The sequence below is a fragment of the Erpetoichthys calabaricus genome, chromosome 18, assembly GCF_900747795.2.
Source record: "Erpetoichthys calabaricus chromosome 18, fErpCal1.3, whole genome shotgun sequence".
In the NCBI taxonomy this organism is placed as follows: Eukaryota; Metazoa; Chordata; class Cladistia; order Polypteriformes; family Polypteridae; genus Erpetoichthys; species Erpetoichthys calabaricus.
In genome coordinates, this window is record NC_041411.2 from 2,386,846 (window position 1) to 2,413,006 (window position 26,161).

The following is a 26,161-nucleotide window of genomic DNA, read 5'->3' on the forward strand; positions in this document are numbered from 1 at the left end:
ATATACAAAGAAACCATATATATGAGTTTGAACACGCGTTAAGTAGACCGAAAAATTAAAATCTAAATACACAGACAGAAATAAAATAATATTAATAGTGTTTATGTGGAAAGAAGATATATATATATATATATATATATATATATATATATATATATATATATATATATAAACATACATGTAAATGTTCATTTATACATTTAGTTTTTTATATAAACTTAAATTAATAGAGCTGTTTCCAAATGAAATAATTGTTAGCTCTATATAACGACAATTTAGGCCGCAAAAAAGTATTTCAAATGGCAAATAAATTGTAAAACAAAACACATCATACAGACTGCAATGTTAGTGCAATTCCTAGTAAATCGCCAGTTATATTAACACTTTAAATGTATTTACATGCATACATACACGATTTTGTGTGTGTGTGTGTATAAATTCATAAAATGTATGAATCAACACACACACACACACACATATATAGAGGCTTAAAAGTATATTAAAAGTATGAATATATATATATATATATATATATATATATATATATATATATATATATATATATATATATATATATATATGCATATATAATTTTAAACGTTGTTTCGACACTACCAGAATTTATTTAAAACAACTGTGCATAAAGCCAACTGTTCCAGAGGAATAACAACTATAACATGTGTCCTATACTGAAGACTAAAAATGTATATTTGGCAAAATTAAACTCCCTTATGATCTCATGAATTTGTACGATTAGAAACAGCAATATGTACCAAGTTAAATTAAACATAAAAAACGCTTTTTATTATTTGAATATTCCAAGACTGGCGATTTGGTTGTGTATAAAACTGGATTAGCAACTCCTTACAATAACAAGTTCCAACAAACTGGAAATGATTGTAAATTTAATAAGTGTTTGTATTTTATAATCAAATTAATTTGGCCATCAAATAAAATGATACCAAACAAGCCCAAAGTTGCACTTCTTCAGCCACACACACTTAATTACAATGACACTTGTGACATATGGGGATGTATGGAATGACCTTAGGTTGGTGTGTCGAGGCGCTAAGTAAACTTTATTATTATTATTATTATTTGCTGACGCGTTTATCCAAAGCGACTTGCATCGTTTGAGACACTATTGATGACATTTCTTTTTCGTAGAACAGCTGGCTGCAGGTAAAGTGACTTTAACTGATCGCATTATGAAATAACACAGTTAGAATGACCATTTCGAAGGACATTTTCCATAAGCACATAAACAGCCTTCGTGGGCGCTGTAAGTGCGTGGCAGACTTTTGAACAGTTGTTTTTTATTTATTTTTTTATTTTTTAAGACCCTTCTTGACACATAACTAGAAGTAAACAACATAAGCCGAAGCAGAGCCCGATGCCTGGAGTTTCCCCGCTCGTGAAGCCCGACGGTCAGTCCTCGCTAAACTCGCACACGCTTTGCTGTGCCGCCACTTTGTGTGACTTTGTCGTTGTTGGTGGTTTTTGTTTCGTGTGAAGAGCGCGTGTTAAATTGTTCAAAGTGTCCTCTTAAAGCACTTCTACAATTGCTCGCTTGTTGTCAAGATCGAATTGACGCTCATATTCTGTTATCCCCGCAGCGGAAATCTCAGCTCAAGGAAGACCCGGAATGGCGGACACCGAGGAAGGCTTCGGACTTCCCAACACCCCTAGTGACTCCGACTCCAAGGAGCTGCAGGGAGACAGCAAAGCGGAGAGCCAGCTGGGGGCTGCCAGCAAGTCCCCGTCGCCACAGACGACGTACACGCAGCAGGTCAGCCGCATTCTGGGGTGTTCGTTTGTACCTGCAGTGCCACTTGTGAGTGTCGTAGTGATGTTCCGACGGTTTGTTTTACTTTGATTTTCAAGATGCACTGTAATTTAAAGTTATATTATGGGCTCGCACACTTTTCAAGTTTACTTTGACACTGTCAGAATTCACTTAAAACTCGTAACTTGGCCGTGTTTTTTTTTTTTTTTTTTTACTGTACCCATCTTGTCATTTGTTTCTAAATTTTAGAATAGACACTCTATAGCACTCTGATCTGTCCAAAACAATTTTAAGGAGTCACACCAAGTAAATTAGTGCCGTGTTAGCTTGAAGACGGTCCACGAATCCCCAAGTTAATCATCAGGCCACCGCTTTAAGGATGTCTCCATTGTGGGACTGTGCAGCTAACGAGGCGAAAAACGTTTAGTGACCGTCGCCTCACTTTGTGTCCGGACTTCTATGAGATCCTCGTCATTATTAAAAAAAGTACAGCAACGAAAACAGTGTGCAAGGACTAACGGGGTCTTTCTGAGCAACACACGTCATGGAAAAGTTCACTCTAAAAAGTTACAAATTTAGTTTACAGTTTCCTGGAGGAATCCGCCAAGGAACAAACACATGAAGGCAAAAACATTAAGTGTTATTTGGGAAAAAAAAACAAACACGGATGACACAGCAAAATAGAATTAAATGAAATGACAGAGATATATGGAAACACTTTATTTAAATTGAATGTAATACCGCCGTTTATGCATTGGGGCAGCAAATAAAATCTCGCACGACTGCTGCACAGGTTTAGTTAATCAATTTCGGGCTGATCTTCTAGTTTAAATAAAATCAAAACTTCGCCAGTGTCTTTCCACGCACTTTTACGAGCAGAATTGACTTCAAACGCACAGACACGACTACTACACGATATGCAATTCATATTTTATAAATCCTGGAGTCACAATTGCACGGCGGACTTTCCAAGCCCAGCGGGGTCATTCAGTAGCCTGACCAGACCCCACAACGTCTTGTTGTATAGCGCCTGCTCTTTAATTCCCAGTTAAAGTACAAATATGCAGTTATTCGAATTATACGAATACGAAGTGTGCCGGTTCACTAAATACAGAACTGGTCCACCGATAAATGCAGATTTGTTAGAAACACACGGAGAACAAGGCAGAAACTGATTAATCAGAAAAGGAAAAACAACGATGTCTGCCCATTGATTTAATGGATAGGAAGTATGGCCAGTTAACAGTGGTGGAGATTTACATTTAAAATGCAGGACTTCAGAGCTCGAGTCCTGGAGACCTTTAACATATTGTATAAATGTTAGAATTCCTGTATGAAATGTACAGTTTTCCTTTCATGGACTTGTCTGCATGGTCTAATGTTGTCTTTCTGTTCGCCGCTCATTTATAAGAAGTAAAGATCTGAACGCGCACGCACAGCCATTCCTGTGGGTCTCAGCAGCACTTGCAGAAGTCCTTTTAACTTTGTCTCCTGAAAGAGCCTGCCATTATTCTGTGCTCCTCGCACTCTGTTGTTTCAGGGCATGGAGGGGATTAAAGTGTACCTGCACGAACGGGAGCTGTGGTCGAAGTTCCATGAAGTTGGCACGGAGATGATTATAACGAAAGCAGGAAGGTGGGTCTCACGGTCTCGTGCTTGTTTCTCTGCATGGCACACTCTTTTGAAATGGAGCGTTTCTCTTGCATTTTCTCAAGCTCTTGTTTTAATTGTGTTGTTCTCCTCTTTGCTTCACCGCGGGTCCTCCTCTGCACTGCAGCGAAAGTCGGCGCGTGTGTTGAACGGCAAAGGCCAAAGGCAGGCAGCCCAGCCGAGGCCTTGTCGCCGACGCGTTTCTTCGGATTGCACGTCTGCTTGGAAACGCGTTTGAGCTTCATTTTAATTCGCCTGTTTTTAATTTTTAACTGCACAGACTGCACAGAATGAAACGCAGATTTGTGAGCGTCTCGTGGAAGACGCAATTAAATAAAAGGGCTTGATTATTGTGTGGCTATTCATTTCTGATCATTTTATTCGCGCTTCTTTTAATTCCCGTGCCAAGTGTTAGAAATCATTTTGCAGACTGTTAATATTATCCGCATGATTTTGGTAACCAGGACCTTTTGCTTCCAGGCGCATGTTTCCAAGTTATAAAGTGAAGGTAACGGGCCTAAACCCCAAAACGAAGTACATCCTCTTGATGGACATCGTGCCCGCGGACGACCACCGCTACAAATTCGCCGACAACAAATGGTATGTTATACGAAATGCCATCATTTATCTGCCCGTCTGTCTGTTGTGTGTGTGTGTGTGTGTGTTAGGCTACCAGAGATAACGAAACTGTGCGGGGGTCCCCAGAAAGCAGAGTGTGTCTCTTTTGATTCATAGCGGCTCACGCGAGACGGTGATGTCGGACTGGCCTCTCCTGGGCCGCCTGTGCAGACTGCTGGCTTAGTGTGACCGTTTACACCGACATCACCGATTCAGATTATCTGTGGTGTTAAAGAATGGACGACACACACTTACAGTATGGGACTCCTTGGTCCCATTTCTTAACTTCTCTTTGTTTCATACCAAAACACGACTTTTAATTTGCAGTCAATCCATGCGCTATATTATTATTTATCTGGATCTCAGTTTAGCCATTATTTATTTATTTTTTTAATTTTCGCATTTTTGTTGTAATCACGTGCACTTGCCCACCTTCGACAGACAGAATGAAGTCCGCTTGATGGTGGCTGCCGGTGTGTGTGTGTTTGTGTTTTAAACAATACAACTGGAGAATTTGAAGATGAAATGCACTTCGATTAAATGACATCGATCATAATATAACTCAAAACCCCAAACTGAAGGATTCCCTGTCCATCAGAGTTTTTATTTTTTCTCGTATCTGAATGTCTTGTTTTAACCCAAGCATGGTGTCACTTAAGACCCCTCTGCACAGGGCAGGTGTTCCTCTTTAGTAAAGCCACCCGTGCGTGTCACTGTGAGCAGACGATGCTCTTACTTAGCGGGTTTGAAGAGGAACGCCGCCGTCTGACCCACACGGGCTTGCATCTGGGACAGGGTGTCAAACTGAAGAGCGTCAGTGTCACAACGAATTAAAAAGGACACCGACGTTAAAGCGAGCGGCCCATCCCGGGTCAAAAGTCCGAGGGATGAATACGTCCAGTTCTTGCCGTGTTATTCCACCCCAGCTTCGTTCCATTAATCATCTGAACTCATGTCGAGAGCCTCCCCCACAATCTGAGCCCCGCTCGCCTTGTGGTTTGTGTGCGATACGCTGATTTGTAATTTGAATAACTGATAGATAACTTCACATAATGGGGATTTGTAGTACAGGCTGCGGTTTCAGGGCTTGTCACAGACATGCGCCGTGGAAGAGAAGAACTCCACGTGACGTGACGTGACTTGACGTGACCGCGGAAGACGAACTTTCAGGTGTCACTACGGCTGTTCGCTGAAGGCGTTTTCGGGGCTCTAATCCGTTACAACGGATGTCTGAACAACTGGGGGGGGCCTCCTGTTCTTTAAAGTTCATACGTCGTGGTTTGCAGAAAACGAGGAAGACGGAATATAAACTTTATTTGATGAAAGTATAGACCAGGCGAAATTCGACTTTTATACTACAAAACATCTTAATGCTTGATCGTTAATATCGCGATACTGCCATGAGCTGACTTTACGGAGATCCATGTCAAAGACAAATACTTAAAGGAAAGCAAAAGAGTCCTGTCAAAGGAAGCGCCAGGGAAGAAATCGACCTCTTCACTGCATGCTGCCTTCTGACCCGCCGTTCGCTCTCTTCAACAGGTCGGTGACAGGGAAGGCAGAGCCCGCCATGCCGGGCAGGCTTTACGTTCATCCCGATTCGCCGGCGACGGGGGCCCACTGGATGAGGCAGCTGGTGTCGTTCCAGAAACTCAAGCTAACCAACAACCACCTGGACCCCTTTGGACATGTAAGTGGACAGTCTGGTCACTAGTGGGGGGGTGGGGTGGGGGGGTTTAGACTGCAGTATCACAAACGGAAAATCGGCCCGGGAAATCGAAAGTGATATCTGTACTTGTATGTGGTGCATAGAGTTTATAATAATAATAATAATATTAATATTAAAAAGAGAAAGCAATTTCAGTAAATTGTATGTGATAATAACATTGGCACTTAAACATAGAAAACAATTTCAGTATTTTTATGTGGTGAAGGGATTACTATTATTATTACTAATATTAATAGCAGTTAAAAACAGAAAACTATTATAGTATTTTATAATAATAATGTTATTATTATTACAATTATTAGTTAAAAAGAGAAAAAGAGAAAGCAATTTCAGTAATTGTATGTGATAATAACATTAGCACTTAAAATATGGAAAATAATTTCAGTATTTTTATGTGGTACAAGGGATTACTGTTATTATTATTATTATTATTAATAGCAGTTAAAAATATAAAACTATTATAGTATTTGTATGTGTTGCATAGGTTTATAGCATTATTAGTATTGATAGCAGTTAAAAACAGAAAACAATTTCAGTATTTATATGTGGTGCTATAGGGATTATTATTATTATTATTAGTTGAAAAAGAACACTATTTCTGTATTAGTACATATTGTAAGGGATTGTTATTATTATTATAAATTACGCCTGGAGACAAGTAAAGTTGTATCTATTATTATTGATAATAATAATATCAACAACAGTTAAAACTAGAAAGCGTATGTTCGTATGTGGCCCAAGGGATTATTATTATTATTATTATTATTATAACACAACAAAATCTCCAGTGTTAACAGAGTACATATAGAGAGAATGGTCCCCTATAGACACTTGATGTGTTCATTTAGCACTGGGTTGTTATAATAATAATAATAATAATAATAATAATAATAATAATAATAATAAACATTAAAAGAAGAAGTATTAGTAGCAGTAATGGTAGTACTGAGTTTGCCACAATTAACTCATACAATGCATGCAGTGGTATTCACTGATAATAATTACGAATAATGTGTATAGACTGGCATAATACTAACATCATAAGTTTAAGGAACTTGTTTAGCATATATTTACCACAATTAACTCATAAAATATACCAAATGAAATGTATTCACTGATAATAACTAGAAATAAGGTCTACAGACTGGCATAATATTAATAATAAAGTCATAATATTAACGACCTACCTTCGCATTGCTCCAGTTGACTTATAAAGTGCAAATAGTGAAATGTATTCATTTACAATAATTGCGGATATTGTGTATAAAATGCCATGAAATTAAATTCTAATATTAACGGACATATTTCATTGGTTACAAGACTTCTGAACATTTTGTATTTAGAAATTCTGGCTGTTCGGCTTAAAGCTAACAGTCATTTATATATTTGGAATTGCAGTGTCTGTATTTGTACGAAACCACATTTTTATCACAGAGATTTGTTTATATAAAGTTCGCTACGAGCTCAAGTATAAAACTTATGAAACAGTTTACTCTTTCATTCTAATACAAACCTATATAAATTTGACCGAAACAATACAGATATTTAAATGCAAGTTATTATTTTTTTGTTAATTGAAATGTGATCTGAAGGGTAAAGTGAACTCTCAAATGTTTACGACTTGCACGTAATTTGGTGGAAGAGTTTAGCGTTTTTATTTACGGAAACCTTTTCAGTACCCCGTTTCCAAATAATTTATCTCTGTGTCTTCTTCTATTGGTCAAAACGTCTTTCTTCTTTAAAAATGACGGCATGTTTTGTGGAGTTTTAAAATAAACGACTTCAGTGTGATGTTGTAGTTTTTTTGTGAAGCGGTTTTGAAACGTTGGCCTCATACTTTGTTGACTGTTTATGCATGAATTGTAATAAAGTCGAAATAAATTTCTTTCTTTGTTCTGCGCACAATGTTCTTGTAATTCAATATTGTTTACACGCGCCCAGTTCACTTTATTTATTTCTATTTTATTATTTTTAACTAAGTCTCGGTTTGCACCCGGAATCAATTTCTCCTGCGCTGTGCCCGACGCTGCCAGGATGATCTTCCGCTGCCCGTAACTACAAATTCGGTTGCTAAAACAGACGAAGGAATCGACGGCTGCACTTGAGGAGGACGCCTTATCGACTGGCCTTACTGTGCTCGGCATGTCCTTCCTTAAAATGTCCTTCACTTTTTATGTACTGTTTATGTATTTGCATAAGACCCGTTTTACAAAAATGTCCGTAAAGAAAATGTAGAATATCAATACGATACGAAAAATAAAAATCACCGTCCAATAGCTGAATATTTACTTTTGTATTTTGTGTCTAGTAAGTACCCCAGAATTGTTGTTTGAGATCATGAGCAGACCATTCAAACTTTAGGAGGTTGTGCTTCACTCCCAGTTTTCATTTTCTAACAGTGGAAAGACTTCCAGCTTCTTCTCGTCGCCGCTTAGCTTAGCTTAGCTTAGGCAGCGGAAAGCCCAACGGGCTGACTGGCACCGTTTTTCCGGGCTGCACAATAAAACGTGTTGCCTCTCGCAGCGCCTCCATATGTGAACAGAGATCGAGTGTTACCACAAACACACGTTAAGTGTTATTTAATTTAGTATTTTCATTTCATGCTGTATTACAGTTGCCATTTGACGAGTATCCTACGTGCAGTTGCCATGTTCTCCGTGTGTGCCTGTCGGTTTCTTCCCTGGTTTTCTGCTGATTTACGCCTCGGGGTTAGCGAGAGCCCGCCGTCATGGTTCCTGCGTTATCGAGTCGGGGGTTGGGGGGCACTTCAAAAATGGACGGACCGAGTAGGACTAAAACTCGTCATACACATTGCTTTATAAATCTGTAGGATGAATTCCCTTATTTATATGCCAGCTTTACGCGCTTTGGTTCCATTTATTATACTACACATCCATCCATCCATTTTCCAAACCCGTTATCCGGGGCAGCTGGAGCCCACACTCCTAATAATGATGGTTCTTTACTGGGCCGTGTAGTTCCTTGTTGAACTATTTCTTGACAAAGCGCCATTTCATTCTGGGACGGGGTTCTTTGCATGTGAAGTTGTTTTTTGTGCTTTGAGAAATTTCCTAATAGAAATATTTAATGTACGGCAGGTTACATAACAGGCCAGAAGAGATTAAGAAAACCTGTGTGGCCGTGTGCAGCGAGAGCCCGTTTAAAACCAGAAACCCACCGGTATTTCACATCAATTTACTGCATGGAGTCGGTTACAGTTCTAAAGAAATAAAAGTTCTTTCTGGAAGCTTCATGAGGACGGGTCGTTTAGGAACCAAAAACGGGTTTCCCTTTGGCGTGGCTACCTTCAATTTTTTAAAGTGTATCTCAGTAATCGAAGGGCACAAGGTAGGAACAAAACCTGGACGGGGCGCCACACGTTCTGTTCTATTAAGTCCTAACCTTCTGTTTAAAACGACTTTTTCATTCTTGTTATTATTTTTTTTAATAATGCACGTTTTCTTCACAACCGCTGCAATTCTTTCAAGGCTTTACATAAATTACTTAATAACAAAAAGTATTATTGCTGTTATTATTATTTTAAAAGCACTATTGTTGAACAGATGATTTATTTTTAACTAACAATTTCTGCTTTTAGTTTTAGTCGTTGCGTTGGTAGAAATAGCAACAAGCCAGGATTCCGCTTCAGATAACCGGTTACCATCAGCCATGTGAAGTCTATTAGACAAGATAAGACGGCCATACAAGGGCACGCTTCTGTTGAATGAGAAGTGCCACTTGCTGCGTGGGCAGGTTTCCATGGAGACCGGTTGGTTACCAGTCCAAATAAATCCACAAATAAGGAAGAAGGTCTGCGAGCGCACCCGAAAAATAAAAGTGATTCTACTTAGGAGCAACAGGAAAAATGAGCCAGACAGGCTGAAACTTGAATTCTTCTGGCTAGGCTTGAATTCTTATCTGGTCACTTTTATACATATAAACAAATGTTGATAACGGAATCTTTTGCTAAGAGCGAGCCTGCTGGAACGTATGCTGAGGGACATGTGCGGCTCTTCTCGCTGCTTTCTCACCAGGGTCTTTCAGCACTTTGTGAGAGGAGGAAAAAAGCGCAAAACAAAACGCGTGTTTATCTCTTTAAGGGGCGGGCCGTTCAAGGCAGGGGGCGGGGCGGAGGACGGCGACACAAGGAGGGGGTGCGAACTTTAAACAGGTCCCGGATGTCGCCGTGAGCTGAACTGCTGTGATTCGCAAACATGTAGAAACGACTAGTGGCCGACGGAAATGTCGAACCCTCCAATCATCCACCCGTCCAGGGAGAGGAAGCCTGTCCGGGCAGCAACAGAACTTGTATGACAGTTGTGCTTTTGGTCTTCACTACTGTTATTATTATTATTTTTATGTAAAGAAAGAGTTAAATAAACGAGAAAACGTGCAAAACACAATACGTGTCATTGGTACTGAAAAAGGTTGACGTCAAAAGTGACAGAACAGTCGCTACGCTTTTGTTTCATCGTTAAAAGCGATGGAAACCATAAATCAACTCCTATTCCAGATTTTCCTTTTCCCATTTGCAATTCCACCCCACACTCCTAAAAAATAAAGGTATCCTGGTTCTTCAGAACGACGCCATATGGGAGCCGTTTTTGGTTCCTAAAAGAACCTCCACATGAAAGCTTCAGAAAGAACCCTTATTAAATGAGATAAGTAACAGATTCAATAAACAGCCATGAACAGATGATAAAATATTTGTGAAACACCAATGGGTTCCCGATTTTAAAGGACTCTTCGCTATACAATCACACAAAAGATTTCTATTTTGTCCACATATTAGGAACCTTTTCAAAGCCCCCAAAAAGCGAATTCCCACAAAAAAAGTCATCTTGCCTTTGTTGTTTTGTCACCTGCTTTTAATTTAAAATATGATGGTCAGTTGAATTAGCTCTGCGAGACCACGAATTATAATTTGTGGTTGCTCTTAATAGATGGGATGATTTTCTGGAGCATTATTAATGTGATTTATTTAAAAATATGCATTAGTTTGAGTACGTGTAAACTTGGTGTTTAATAGTTATTATTTTGTAGGTAAACAATGTACGAAGCACCCTGGGTTTAGTAATGGATATTAGGCATGTAAGAAACAAAAAAATAAAATAAAAAGTGTCTAAAGGTGTGCGAGGTCCAAACAAAAAAAAAAATGATTCGCGTAAATTTTAATAATTTAATAAAGTCAGCATTGCTCTAGTGGTCCGCTTCACTCCGTCCAGGGTTGAGGGAAACTCGGAGACAAAAAAAAAAAAAAAAGAACTATTGGGGATGTTCAATTTATGTATTTAAGTTACTTTAATTTAAAAATCGTTAAATCTGCTGGCATTACCTAACTTTTCCAAGTTTCATGGACTTAAATGTGTCGGATGTCGCACTAACACAATGAGTCAAAACAAACCAATCACAAGATTTCCTTTCAACAGAAGCACAATCCGTCTCCTGGACATTACTAACTTATTTTAAATTCAACTTACTCAAAATTAATACTTATGTAATCCTCAGAACGTGCTAGTTTCCGTCAACGCCGTTCAATTGAGTTCTCTTAACTTAAAATAATCAAGTCCGATGTACAGGACTATAATACCGTGCATAAAGCCCCGCCCCTTTTGTTGACAACACGATCCAATCGAACTCCGCACCTTTGTATATTTGAAAGAAAGAAAGACTTTGGGCAAAATACCGAGGGTTATGTGGGGTTGTGGAAGCCGCTTTACAGGAGACCTTTGCTACACGTATCCCATCCTACTTTAGAAAAGCATCTTTCTCTTTCTTTCCAATACAAATATGTTGTCAATGTTCACATTCCATGATAAATGCAGTCATATATATATATATATATATATATATATATATATATATATCCATCCATTTTCCAACCCGCTGAATCCTAACTACAGGGTCACGGGGGTCTGCTGGAGCCAATCCCAGCCAACACAGGGCGCAAGTCAGGAACCAATCCCGGGCAGGGCGCCAACCCACCGCAGGGCACACACACGCACACAGTAGGGACAATTTAGAATCACCAATCCACCTATATATATATATATATATATATATATATATATATATATATATATATATATATATATATATATATATTTGCAGTTGGAGATCCACAAAGGGAGAAAAAACGAATCACGTATCATAAAATAGTTTTATTCCTGAGCTTTCAACCCCTGTCAGGGGTCTTCATCAGAGGATAATGCTTAGACTTACAAGAATCAAAGGCAAAATATAGCGACACATTCAGTGGGGGGTGGGTGGAGGTGGCTAAGTCAGTATGATCAGAGGGGGGGGGGGGGGGGTGTATCGTTAAATTAAAGTGCATATGTCCTTCTTAAGTTGGCATATGCTGGGTTTATGTCCAAGTGTCTGTTGATGGCATTTTAGCGCCAGAGAGTTGGCCGAATCTTGGCTATCAGATGAAAATGCCATCAACAGACACTTGGACATAAACCCAGCATATGCCAACTTAAGAAGGACATATGCACTTTAATTTAACGATACACCCCCCCCCCCCCCTCTGATCATACTGACTTAGCCACCTCCACCCACCCCCCACTGAATGTGTCGCTATATTTTGCCTTTGATTCTTGTAAGTCTAAGCATTATCCTCTGATGAAGACCCCTGACAGGGGTTGAAAGCTCAGGAATAAAACTATTTTATGATACGTGATTCGTTTTTTTCTCCCTTTGTGGATCTCCAACTGCAAATATGCAAACCGTATCACAGACCTTCTCTTCCATTCATATATATATATATATATATATATATATAATTTACACAGTAAAAATTGCAATCCACAAAGCAACTTTATGTAGTTGAAAATCCACTACAAGCTTAAGCAACCCTTGTGTCCCGTGTATTTATTAAATCGCACCACTGTCCACAATTTTCATTTATATGTAGTGGAATAAGGTTTAGATAAATTGACTTAAGAAAACTATGTACCTTCACCTAAAACAAATCGTTTAACATACATGCGAAATTTCAGTATAATGAAACTGATTCCGTTACGTTAATTCTACACAAAGACATTCATTTAATTTATCTTAACTATGCTAGATTTTCTTAACAAAAAGTGAACGCGTCAACTTAAAACGAATGCTTCATTTGAAAACTCCTCTTTGTGTGAAACCACAGCCTATGGCGGAATGAAGTTCATTTAACAAAATTCATATTTATGAATGGCGTAACGGGTTCAAGGCAGGACCCGAATCGTGTCGATGGCCGAGCGTTTCGGCTGTGGACACGACGCCATGTTTCCCATATTCACCAGATCTTACAACTCATATTTACAACAGCATTTAACTATTTAAATATTTATTTGTTGAAACAGCTTCTGTAAAAAGCCAAATTTCCCGCAGTGGACAAATAACGTTTTCTCTATTATATAGTGTCTTTCATATCTATCTATCTATCTATCTATCTATCTATCTATCTATCTATCTATCTATCTATCTATCTATCTAGTATATAGTACCTTTCATATCTATCTATCTAGTATATAGTGCTTATCTATCTATCTATCTATCTATCTATCTATCTATCTATCTATCTATCTATCTATCTATCTATCTATCTATCTATCTATTATATATATAGTGCCTCTCACATCTGTCCGTCTATCTATGTATCATAAACCTAACTCTTCAGAATCACAAGGCACCTGATCAACTAAACAAAACGGCCAAAAACGTACGCTGGGAATGCAGATGCGTTTTATAAACGATTTAGCGGACATACAATTAATTAAAAGGCCGTGACTCTTCTTATCATTCAAGAAACTGCATTAACTATTTTTACACATTTTCGCCCAATCCCAGTTGGTCTGATGCCGTCGTTATTTGGCCAGTCATCCACACCTGCATTCCTGCAGTGTTTTGCCCTCACAGGTGGCGCAATGGTAGTGCTTCTGCTTTGCAGTAAGGAGACTGTGGAAGATTGTGGGTTCGCTTCCCGGTTCCTCCCTGTGTGGATAGCGCTTTGAGTACTGAGAAAAGCGCTATATAAATGTAATGAATTATTATTATTATTATTATTTTGCGGTCAAATGAAATGGCAACACGGCACCCGCGCTCGTGCTCCGCATGTAAGGACGAGCTGTGCAGTCTGCGCCTGGGCGCCCGGCAAACGCCTCACTCATCAGCAATCCTGGTTCCGTAACGGCGCCTTACTGGGTTGTGCGGCTCCACTACTGCTCGACAAACACCCGTCTCACTCTCAAAAACGTTATCTTTGCATACGAAGTTGGCTCATTAGGCTTTTAAAAAGTGTGACTGACTGTATGCCGCCCGAGTCCTTCTAAAATCTTGTTGTCATCCATTCTTGTGTGTTCATGTTGGAATCTGTTACAGATCGAACCAAATAAAGTGCCTTTTTACGAGTGGAAACCCTTCACATAAAGGTCCCAGAAAGCCCCTGTATTTGTTTAAATCAGTAATAGGCTCGGGTTCTGTCAGTACCCATGAACAGATGCTAACAGATTTCTGAAATCCCTTCTTCTTTGTGATTTTAAAAAGCCAGCGACCCTGATGTTTTCAGGTCTTCTTGATCTGTTCGTATCCTGACGGTGGTCTACTACTACATCAAACACTCGTGTTTTGCCCACATACAAAGCCCAGATAATTATAAATCAATACAGGCAGACCGTGACTTTGCTGCCAGCTCACTGAACTCTACGCGGATTATAAAATGGACGGACTGACGGCGCTTGCTGGTGTTTGTGTTGGATGTGGCACTGACTTGTAACTTTCACTACTTTTGCGTGTTATTGTGTTGAGTCACAGTGAATTACGTTTATAATTTGTATAGTGCCCTTTAGTGACTGAGCGCTGGCGCTGATGTCTTAAAATTCAATTACAGACTTACAGACTAATCACACAGTGAATACCTGAAGTAGTTTGAAGTCGCTTAACAGTAATATTCGCGTCTTCTAATAGTCCCGCTGATCAGCGAGCCCCTGAGCCCCTGACAGGTTAGCATTTCTTTTTTTTTTACCGGGCGCGGTTTCGTTACACCCGAGTCAGTTCCTCACCTGGCCAGCGCTCCCCTCAGGAAAGGCGAGTCGGCAGTTTGGTGAGAAACGAAAGAAAAGAACTGCAGAGCAACTCTCGGTGGAGGACATCGTGGGGACAAAAGGGTGCTGACATTCACGTACTCGGGCACTGGTGTAAGTTTAAAACACAATACAATACAATACAATACAATACAATTTATTGTTGTATAGCCCAAAATCACACAAGGAGTACCGCAATGGGCTTTAACAGGCCCTGCCTTTTGACAGCAAAGCCTTGTAGGGAAAAAATGGAGGAAAACTTGGGAAAGGCAGTTCAAACAGAAACCCCTTTCCAGGTAGGTTGGGCGTGCAGTGCGTGTCAAAAAGAAAAAGGGGGGTCAATACAATAAAATACACAGAACAGAACAAATCCTCAATACAGTATAAAAATAAAAAATGTACAAGTACAGAGCAGAATTCAACAGTAGATGATATCCCATAATAAGATTCGGGTTTGTTCGTCGGCCTGCCCGAGTCAACAGATCGCCCTGTTGTGTGAGTGAAGGGGCTCTGATTCACAAACGAGCCAACGGCTAATGATTTAACGGCATATTTTGTTTCGACCTCTCATAGGAAAGCCGTCTTTACATTCACGATGAGTGAGAATGCGCGCAAACCGCAAACTGTCCCATTTGGTGACAGGTGATTAGCTACGCGATTATTTCGTCAAGTCTAATCGATGGCTTAACGTAAACCAGAAATAAAACACAACGCGGAGATGATGTGCCAAGTCTCGACGCACCAATGTGTCGAACAGCACAACTGAATACTGGGACTGCATGGCACACAGAGATCACCCTGGTGCTGCTGAGTATTCCCATAAAAAGTGAGCTGTCGCGCGAGTGCCTTGTCACAAAATGGGAAATCCAATTTAAATCAGTCAAGTTCAGCAAATTTTCATGTGCAGATTTTTTTTTAAAATTTTGACAGCCAAAATTCTTTAAAAACAACAAACTTCTGTAAGGACACAATTTAAAGAAAAAACAAATTGAACTGGCAAATGAGCGAATAAACGAAACCTTTTTTTCTCTCCTAATTCGTTCAACACACTTAAAAATCCTGGACCTAAAATGGTACTTCACCGAGTTGTTTGGTTCCTGCTTGACAAACAATCTCTGCATTCTGATACGGGGTCTTTGCATGAAATGGCAGTTCCTCGGACTTTCACGTATAGTAGGCAGGATACTAGTAGGATAGTAGGCAGAAGACTTCTGTACAGTCGAGAAGCCACTGAGATTTCATAAATCTGTTATCATCTATGGCTAAGGTGCCTGTTAGGGGTCTAAATAAATAGGGGGTCTTTGTGGACCCTGCATTTGGGCGGTTCTTAAAATGCCCTCGCTTTGGCACCTATATATTTAAGAGTGTAAATCTCTGTGAATTCTTGTCTGGGTTTCTGTGTGTACGCCATGATGACCACACGCTCCGCAATTTAACGGTTAAATGACTGGCATGTAACGGTGAACATACTGTCACCAGCAACAACCAATCAGTGTACGGCTTAGAGTTCCAAAATACCGTCCACAATTGGAATTCTGTCTTTGTGGGTAAAATTAATCTTAGAATTCTCTCAACGAACCAAGTTATCTGGGCGCCTGATGCATATTCTTGCACTAGTGATTCTATTTACTTGCAGGAATCTAACAAACAAATCTGTACTAAATAAACACGTAAAACACGTCAATCGTCTTTCACTTTAGTCTTTGGACAAAACCCAGCGCTTACGGCGGGCAATGCATGTTGTCTGGTGGAGAAGAAAAAGCTGTTGTGATGTGGGGTGTGCCACAGTTTAAAGAGAAAATAAGCCTGCATACAAGTTTCAATCAATCAATCAATAAAACAATAAATAAAATGCACTGAAAACATATTTTGCTAACCATATTTAAGTTTTTGCAGAAAACTCTCAGGGAATTATCAGGAAAAATGTGCAACTGTGCAGCAAAGGGGCGTTCCCTTATGCAAATATAATAGTTTTATGCAAATTTAGAATTCGGCACCATTGTTTGTGTACATTCATGCTGAAAACCTCAAAGTCTACTAAAAAAAGCGACCCCATCTAAAAATGAGAAAAAAAGAAGACAACAATTATTCATAAACAATGAAATAATACTGACAGCTAAAACAACGATTTAACTAAAATGCACGTGCATATATCTCTTTAAAAATCCATTTATTGTATTGCCGTTTTTACCGTGAAGACACGCGGTTAGTATGACGTATTTCTACCGATGTTTTTCTTTTTCTCCGGCGTGGATGTCTTCCATACCTTGAGGACTGTGACATCTCCACGTAGTTGGGCAAATCTACCTAAAGGCTGTTTGTAGCGCCCTCGTTATTTGGGGGCTTTAATAATCACTTTAAAGAATTAGCGGCTCTCCTGTCAAGTTCTTGGGAGTTGTACGTGGCTGAAGGTTTTCGTTCCAAGCAGCTGCACATCCAGCAGGCCCCCTTTACCTTTAACTGGCCTCATTGTTTAAATATCCTTTTATTTAACTGTTTAATTAGATGTTTTTATTTACCTCCACTGTTTATTTACCTTCATTGTTTATTTAGATGTCCTTTCGTCTTATTTAGCGTTCAGAAAAGTGCACTGCTGTTCGATTAGTATTTATACGAAATGAAGACCTGCTTCGCAAACAAGGCGGCCGGAGTTTAACGTGTAAAAGACTGACAGCTGAGCTGCCAATCACAGAGTGAGGAGCAGAGGCCAGTGGGCGGCTCCTCTCATTCGTCAGCCAGTAGAATTGTACCATCATCACTAACATTAAATTGAACGAATGTCGATTCAAAACAACGCAAGCGAAATAGTTCATTTTAAACTTTTTAACCTAATTATATTAAAGTGCAAAACACGTCAACAGACAGATTCAATCCAATGACTTAAATAACAGAATGCAACTTTATCACTCTTAAAAATGGCACTTTAGGAGTCTTTACTGGGATGTGTGGTTCTTCCTATAGCCATTGCTTGACCACACACCATTTCATTCTGGGACGGATTCTTTGTACTTTGAAAAACGTCTTTATAGTTTGAAAATCTTTAATGTATGGCAGTCTGTGTAAAAGGACTTAACAGATGAAGAAAATCGGGAGTTAGCTCGTGTCACTGAACCCAAATGTATTACCATCTATTCCTGCTTATTTACTTTATGGAGCCTGTTACGGATTGAAATAAACAAGAAATCTGACAAACGAGAGGAGACTATTCACTTCATCAAGCCCGTTTGATATTCAAGTTCTTTTCTGGAACCTTCATGTGGACGAGTCTTTAAAATGCCCCCCTTATGGCATCGCTGTGAGGATCCGTTCTGGAACCTTCATTTTTAAGAGCGGCACGTGCTTAGTACGCTGAGGTCTTGTGGTACTCTCACTACATTTAACTCTAATATAAAAGTGATGGCTCCTTTACCTTCTAGGAAAACAAAAGTAAGCTTGGCAGCGCCCTGAAATGCCACCCTGGCACCTTCATTTTTAAGAGGGACGTTGCCTGGTGGAGAAAGAAACTTTTCTTTTCTGATGTTCTCAGCTGCGCCAGTATATTCAAAATAACTCCATAACCTCAACAGCCATTTCGGAACACACTGAGAAATGATTTGGCTCCCCGTCATTAGGTTCAGGATTCTTACAGGGGGAAGAATTAGAAGGGGGCGTTCCCTTATGCAAGTATCTCAGTTCGATGCAAATTCAGAATCGCGCAGCACGGTGGGATAACGGCGCCGCAACAGCCACTCAGACAGCTAAAACACTGATGACTGGCATATTTACGCGCATCTACTTCAAATTATTATCCGCTTACTGCGAAAATAAACGGGGACCGTGATGCGTTTTTACTGTTTTTTTTCTTTTTTCAGCGTACGTTTATTTTTTGACGTATCTCTCGACTCTTAACTCCTTCGATTTTCTTTTTAACTCAACGTTTACGCGGACTTTCCTCTCTTAAGGATGTCGCCGTACTGACCATTAATGACAAGCCCGGCAGATACCGAACCAAGCGACACTCACTGCTAAAAGGCGCCCATTTTAAAGTTACCGATCTGTGTTACTTAATAATGTTATAAATAAAACGAGCATGTAAGGAGAAAAAAACAAAAAAATAAATAAACAAAGAGAACTTGTTTACTGCTTCGTTCAGTAAAACAAATGGCCTCTGTAGAATTTCGGAATTGATTCCAAAAACACAAACTGGAAAATACCATCTCGCTTACTTATCGTATACTCTTAAAGATGACGGTGCCAAAGTGGATCTTTAGAGCGATGCCACAGTAGAACCATTTTTGGCTCCCAAAAGAACCTTCCAGAAAGATCCTTTATTGATTTAGATGAGTAGCAGGCTCCGTAAATAACAGCACAGCCAAATCAGCAGGTTCAATCACCACTTGTTGATATGCATGGGCCACTCTTGCTATATTGTAAAATTTGAAGGGTTACTTTCACACATTCTGCTGTGCAGATTTGAGAAATGCCGCTGGCTTCCTGATTTGTAAAGGACTCTCGCTGCTCAAAGTCACGCAGACTCCGTTCTGGTTGCGTGGATCTCTCGGCACCCTGCCTATCGGACATTAAACGTTTCAGTTTTAGAAATCTTTACAAAGCTAAAAAGTCCCGGAATGTCAAATGCAAAGAATCCCCCGCAGAATGCGACATTTCATTCCACCGCAGAGCCCGGTGCCGCGCCGTTAAACAGCTTGTGTTTTTAAGAGCGAGGAGTCCGATTAAAAGAAGACATTCGTTGGAATAAAAAGCTGAGGTGTTGGGTGCACCCCAAAACTGAACCTGAGAGGACCCACTTTAATTATTCGTCCCAAAACTAATTGTTAGAAACAACTCGTCCCGGTACAGCCGGAACATCAGAACGCGTGTAATGAAACAAGCGGCCCTAAAACACCACAGGGTGACCGTCCTCTACGAAGTGACGAAATAAACTTTTTAAAAGCACACTAGGAGTACGGAGAGTGTAGGGGCCTCCCGGTAAAAGAAGAACAACTGCCAGTCTCTCCATTAAAGCAAATGTAATGAAATTAAAAAGTATTAGATCGCTGACCGCTGCTTTCAAGGATTACCCGTCGTGTCAAAGAAATTTGGCTTACAAGAATGGACGAGGGGCCTCTCGGGACAAGATGACTTCTGCGGAGGCAAACAGCGTCGCCTTCGTGTCGCCGAGTTCTTCACAAGCATTTATCAAGACCTAATACGACGTGAGAAGAGATAATGAGAGGAAGGGGGGGGTCCCGGGACCCGGCTGTTATCATGTCCATCCAGATAAGTGAAACAGCACTGCAATGGAAGCACACTTGTAACAGTTGCGGCCGAAATCCCATTCACATTTTCACTTCCCTGTCCCAGAATTTCAGTCTGAACGCTCCAGAGCCGCACGTTCGTGGGGCGTCCGAATCACCAGGCTTAATTTAAAAAGATCGTTTTTACTTCTACAGCAGAAGGTTTAATGAAAAAAACTGTGGTTAAAGAATTAAGTAGCCGATTAAAAATCCATTAAGTGTGCTCCGCCCGTTTCTAAATATTCGAGCAACAGGCTGCAAGTGGCCCGTTATGACTGAAGGAGAAGGAGGCGCATGCAGACCCCGAAGCCCTGACCGGGATTGATGGATGCTGCCCCTCGTTCTTTGGTATTATTAGACTTCCAGAACCTCTGTTGGGGGGGAAGTGGGGTTCCCCCTCCCCCTCGGTGTCTGGCGCGCGCACCCCATCAACAGCACTCAGGCCTTCAAGGAGCGCGCGCACTTTTACTTTCATAGTCTCAGAGGTGGGTCCTCGGTGTCCCTTTGTGTACATACCGCGGACATTAATACCAGACTTCGACAATCCGGGGGTCCCCTCGGTGTCCGCAGCGCGCGTCCTTTAATTCTCATAAATGGAGCCCTCTCGGGTGACTGCTCTAATGGATTGACCGAATGGAGGGCAGGACATCTGCACTTGGATGCTTGTTTAGAAAAGACGACCACCGCGCGCGCGTCCACTTACAAAACGTTTGGTTAAATGCAGACTCCCCAGCCTGTTCTCTTATTTGCCAGAATTATAAATCGTAAAAGCGTCTCTGTCAAGTGATGGCTTTAAGTGTGTGCATTTTTATTTCGTTCGCTGATAGCTGAACACTTTAAGTAATCATGTCTGTTTATTTTTCCAGATAATATTAAACTCCATGCATAAGTACCAACCAAGGCTGCATATCGTCAAGGCGGACGAAAATAACGGATTCGGCTCCAAAAACACCGCTTTTTGCACTCACGTTTTCCCAGAAACAGCCTTCATTGCAGTGACATCCTACCAGAACCACAAGGTAAGCCTCTCATGTCAACAGGCTGTGTCTTGGAACTCTCTTAAAATATAATACAATATAATATGATAAAGGGACACCAGAAGTGAGGATCACGCTGAAGTGGGCTTTGTCTGGCTCATGGTGCCACGCGGGGGTCATATGGTGCCCTATACGCGGTCCTGTGTTGTCCTTTGTGTTTTTGTGTTGTTTGCGCTTCTGCTGTCACGCCATCTAAGGGCTGACTGGTGAAACACTGGCTGGTTTTGGATATCTGACAATGGGATGACCACACTGGTACAACTCGAGTTTGGGGTCTGCATCCCACCATTTCATTGTAATGCCGGAGGGATGACAACATTTCAGGGGCACTCCATTAAAGAAAGCTACAGAAAAACAAGACACTGTGCTTATCAAGTAGGAGAAGTCTTCTTATATTGTGCTTGAAGAGGAAAGAAGGACCTTAACAGCAAGGACCACCACTTCACTGTTAAAAAAAAAAAAGGGCAGAAGCTATTCATCAGAGCAAGAACCATCTTTGGATCCCAAAAGAACCATCCGCAAGAAGGTTCTAGAAAGAAACTTTATTTAAATCCATAACATGTAGGTGTATACAGTAGCTAGATAAATAGATAGATGTGAAAGACACTATATAATAGATAGATATGAAAGGCGCTATATAATCAATAGATAGATAGATAGATAGAGTATTTGGCAGGATTAGATAGACAGACAGATAGATATGAAAGGCGCTATATAATCAATAGATAGAAAATTTGGCAGGATTAGATAGATAGATAGATAGATAGATAGATAGATAGATAGATAGGAAAGGCACTATATAATCAATAGATAGATAGATAGATAGATAGATAGATAGATAGATAGATAGATAGATAGATAGATAGATAGATAGATAGAAAGTGTTGAAAGGCACTCCGGGTTTTGTTGGTCTGTTGCTATTGTGCTATGTAGGTGGTCTGGCACACACTAATGATTTCTGTTCTAACCCCCTCAAAGCCCAAAGAGGTCTAAGTGGCTCTTTGTCAAGCACAATGGAGCTGCAGAGGGCCGCACCGCCCAGTAAAATGCCAATATTTTGAAGAGAAGTCTGTCACAGAAGCTGTACTTGTCACCCCTGGGGTTCGCTGCTGTTACTCCGCTAAGTTAAATGGACTTCACTCAGAAGACGTCGGTGTGAAGGCTTTACAGTTTGTACTCATTTCTGCTACATCAGATTTAAACTTGTGGGGTGTCATGTTAAGCTGAATTTGCGTAGAAACAACATGACTGAAGTAAGAGCAGCGCTCGCTCTCAGAGATCATCTGCACAGTCTGTTGCCTCCACTCAGCTCTCCTAGGTGGACTTGACTCACTACGCAGCTACAGTACTTTGCGCTGATTCACCTGAATATGCGCGTTTGTGTTTGTCGACGTTACACGTTTCTTTTTCTCGTACAACTGACATCATGTGCTTGGTTGTCATAAGAGCTCCGTTAATTCATGTTTATAAAAAGCCAACGGGTTTCTCCGGCGTGCAATCAGCAATCCCGTCAGGACGCAGAGTTGCCACATCAGGTGATTTTCGTTTTACATTTTCCATACACACTTGAACAGAGTTGTTCTTTAATGGCGCTCTACTGCCCGGGTTGTGTGTCTCGCCGTCGAACCGCTGGCACGTCCTTCTGGGACGGCTTCTTTGGGCTTTGAGAAGGCTCCTAATATGTGGAAATCTTTAAAGTGTACTTACTGTGGCAGGATATTAATAGAGTGAGAAACCCTAAACTTAGCCTGTGTTATTGTAGACAAAAGTCGTCTTTTTTAAAATGCTGAAGCCCCTGGTATTTCAGAGCTCTGTTACCAGCCATTCCTGGTTATTTATGGAGCCAGTTGAGTATCCAAACAAGTAAATGTTCTCTCTGAACCTTCATGTGGATGTTTCCTATGGCACTGAAGATCCACTCGAGGTTTGTATTTTGAATAGTGTGCACTGTTTTGTTTTTCTCTCATGTTCTTCCAAAATGTTTGAACAGTTCTTGGCGGCAAAATGTGCGTATTAGCATAAGTTTAGTTCATTTGCATTTATGGTCAGGCTCTTCGTAAAGATACTGCAGAGTTTGAGCAACTCTTTACTCCTTCACCTAACATGAAGACAGAGATAAAGAATGGACAGAACAGAACTTTAAGCCCCAAAGATCTGGTGGCTGTGAAGGTGGCTTTGGGGACGCTGGTTTTGGGCATTGTGGCCCACCTGCTGCACACCCCCATCACACCAGTGGGCTTTCCTACCTGGTGGTGAGAGCAGGCTGACAGGATGTCTTCATTACCTGAACGTGATTGGCTGTTTGACAGGATCATTTGAATGGTGTGGCTGTGATTGGAGGGTTGGCCAGGGTCATTGAAGTGTCACACAAAGGTTTGCATTTTCAGTTGATTTCATTGAGAGGAATCTGTCCTGCAAGGCGAGAGTGTGCGACCAACACAATGCAATTCTGTTAACACGCAGGAATTTGGTTTAACAAAACGCTTCTGCTAAAACAAGTGTGAGTAACTCAAATAAGTTACACTCACCGACTCCTTGTACTCTGGTTAGAGGAACTCCTTTGAACCCGAGTTTGAACTACTTGGTATCATTATGTGGAAACTTCACTCAAAAATTAGTTAAGTTCCTCCAAAGAATCATTTTTTGATTGTGTTAGGAAGTTTATGTTAACTAATTTAATTGCACTAAACAGAAACTTCTTTTGTAAATGCATTTGGTTAAATGACTAGGAGTCACCAGGGACTGAATTAGAAGAATATTTTTCTATGTCAGAATCCATTCAGTAACACGGAAGACAAAGCAATACAAAAATATCATCATGTACTTCTTAGGCTGACGCTTTTATCCAAGGCAGCTTACAACATCTGACATGCGACTGGTTACCTTTGTCTGGCTTTTCCAATTGGAGCGGAGGAAGGCAAAGTGACCTGATGAGGGCCACGCGTGTGTCAGTGGTGGGATCTGAACCTACAAGTTCAGGGTCGAAAGTCCCATGGCTTAACCACTATGCCAGTGGCAGATACACAGACAGATATGACGGGCGCTATATAAATAAGACAGAGAAATTAAAGTGATAGATAGATAGATAGATAGATAGATAGATACTGTATAATATATGTCAGTCAGTCAGTCATTGTCCAGCTTGCTATATCATAACACAGGGTCACGGGGGTCCGCTGGAGCCAATCCCAGCCAGCACAGGGCACAAGGCAGGAACAAATCCTGGGCAGGGCGCCATCCCACCACAATGTATAATACAGTGCATCCAGAAAGTATTCACAGCACTTCATCACTTTTTCCACATTTTGTTATGTCACAGCCTTATTCCAAAATGGATTAAATTCATTTTTTTCCTCAGAATTCTACACACAACACCCCATAATCACAACGTGAAAAAAGTTTACTTGAGGTTTTTGCAAATTTATTAAAAATAAAAAAAATTGAGAAAGCACATGTACTAAGTATTCACAGCCTTTGCTCAATACTTTGTCGATGCACCTTTGGCAGCAATTCCAGCCTCAAGTCTTGTTGAATATGATGCCACAAGCTTGGCACACCTATCCTTGGCCAGTTTCACCCATTCCTCTTTGCAGCACCTCTCAAGCTCCAACAGGTTGGATGCACAGCCATTTTAAGATCTCTCCAGAGATGTTCAATCGGATTCAAGTCTGGGCTCTGGCTGGGCCACTCAAGGACATTCACAGAGTTGTCCTGAAGCCACTCCTTTGATATCTTGGCTGTGTGCTTAGGGTTGTTGTCCTGCTGAAAGATGAACCGTCGCCCCAGTCTGAGGTCAAGAGCGCTCTGGAGCAGGTTTTCATCCAGGATGTCTCTGTACATTGCTGCAGTCATCTTTCCCTTTATCCTGACTAGTCTCCCAGTTCCCCACAGCATGATGCTGCCACCACCATGCTTCACTGTAGGGATGGTATTGGCCTGGTGATGAGCGGTGCCTGGTTTCCTCCAAACGTACCGCCTGGCATTCACACCAAAGAGTTCAATCTTTGTCTCATCAGACCAGAGAATTTTCTTTCTCATGGTCTGAGAGTCCTTCAGGTGCCTTTTGGCAAACTCCAGGCGGGCTGCCATGTGCCTTTTATTAAGGAGTGGCTTCCGTCTGGCCACTCTACCATACAGGCCTGATTGGTGGATTGCTGCAGAGATGTTGTCCTTCTGGAAGGTTCTCCTCTCTCCACAGAGGACCTCTGGAGCTCCGACAGAGTGACCATCGGGTTCTTGGTCACCTCCCTGACTAAGGCCCTTCTCCCCGATCGCTCAGTTTAGATGGCCGGCCAGCTCTAGAAGAGTCCTGGTGGTTTCGAACTTCTTCCACTTACAGATGATGGAGGCCACTGTGCTCATTGGGACCTTCAAAGCAGCAGAAATGTTTCTGTAACCTTCCTCAGATCTGTGCCTCGAGACAATCCTGTCTCAGAGGTCTACAGACAATTCCTTTGACTTCATGCTTGGTTTGTGCTCTGACATGAACTGTCAACTGTGGGACCTTCTATAGACAGGTGTGTGCCTTTCCAAATCAGGTCCAGTCAACTGAATTTACCACAGGTGGACTCCAATGAAGCTGCAGAAACATCTCAAAGATGATCAGGGGAAACAGGATGCACCTGAGCTCAATTTTGAACTTCATGGGCTGTCTCAATTTTTTTATTTTTAATAAATTTGCAAAAAGCTCAAGTAAACTTTTTTCACGTTGTCATTATGGGGTGTTGTGTGTAGAATTCTGAGTAATAAAATGAATTTAATCCATTTTGGAATAAGGCTGTAACATAACAAAAGGTGGAAAATGTGATGTGCTGTAAATACTTTCCGGATGCACTGTATGTGGATATATGAAAAGACAGACCTTTACTTAACATTAACTGAGAATATCTCATCCATATAGTGGGGAATAAGAGGATGCATTGCATGGGGGCCCATAAAGAGCCCTGACTGTTATGTAGTGACTACAGCTGGCCCCTGGCTGTGGCAAACTAGAGTAGATC

The 26,161-nt window shown here is 40.8% G+C and overlaps 2 protein-coding genes across 4 annotated transcripts in view; one reads left to right on the forward strand and one right to left on the reverse strand.

The window, feature by feature from the left end:
* LOC127526277 (mediator of RNA polymerase II transcription subunit 13-like) overlaps nt 1-26,161 on the reverse strand; it is a 257,111-nt gene that overhangs the window by 63,190 nt on the left and 167,760 nt on the right. The gene's annotated exons all lie outside the window — the stretch shown is intronic.
* The window catches only part of tbx5a (T-box transcription factor 5a), a 111,276-nt gene that overhangs the window by 40,143 nt on the left and 44,972 nt on the right, over nt 1-26,161 (forward strand). For 2 of the 3 annotated variants that reach the window (XM_028824750.2, XM_028824748.2), the window contains exons 2-6: nt 1,617-1,834; nt 3,327-3,421; nt 3,917-4,036; nt 5,597-5,744; nt 20,991-21,143. In XM_028824750.2, the coding sequence (XP_028680583.1) occupies nt 1,646-1,834; nt 3,327-3,421; nt 3,917-4,036; nt 5,597-5,744; nt 20,991-21,143 (705 nt within the window). In that variant the 5' untranslated portion in view covers nt 1,617-1,645. The remainder of the gene's footprint in view (nt 1-1,616; nt 1,835-3,326; nt 3,422-3,916; nt 4,037-5,596; nt 5,745-20,990; nt 21,144-26,161) is intronic. The other variant, XM_028824751.2, reaches the window with a different exon arrangement.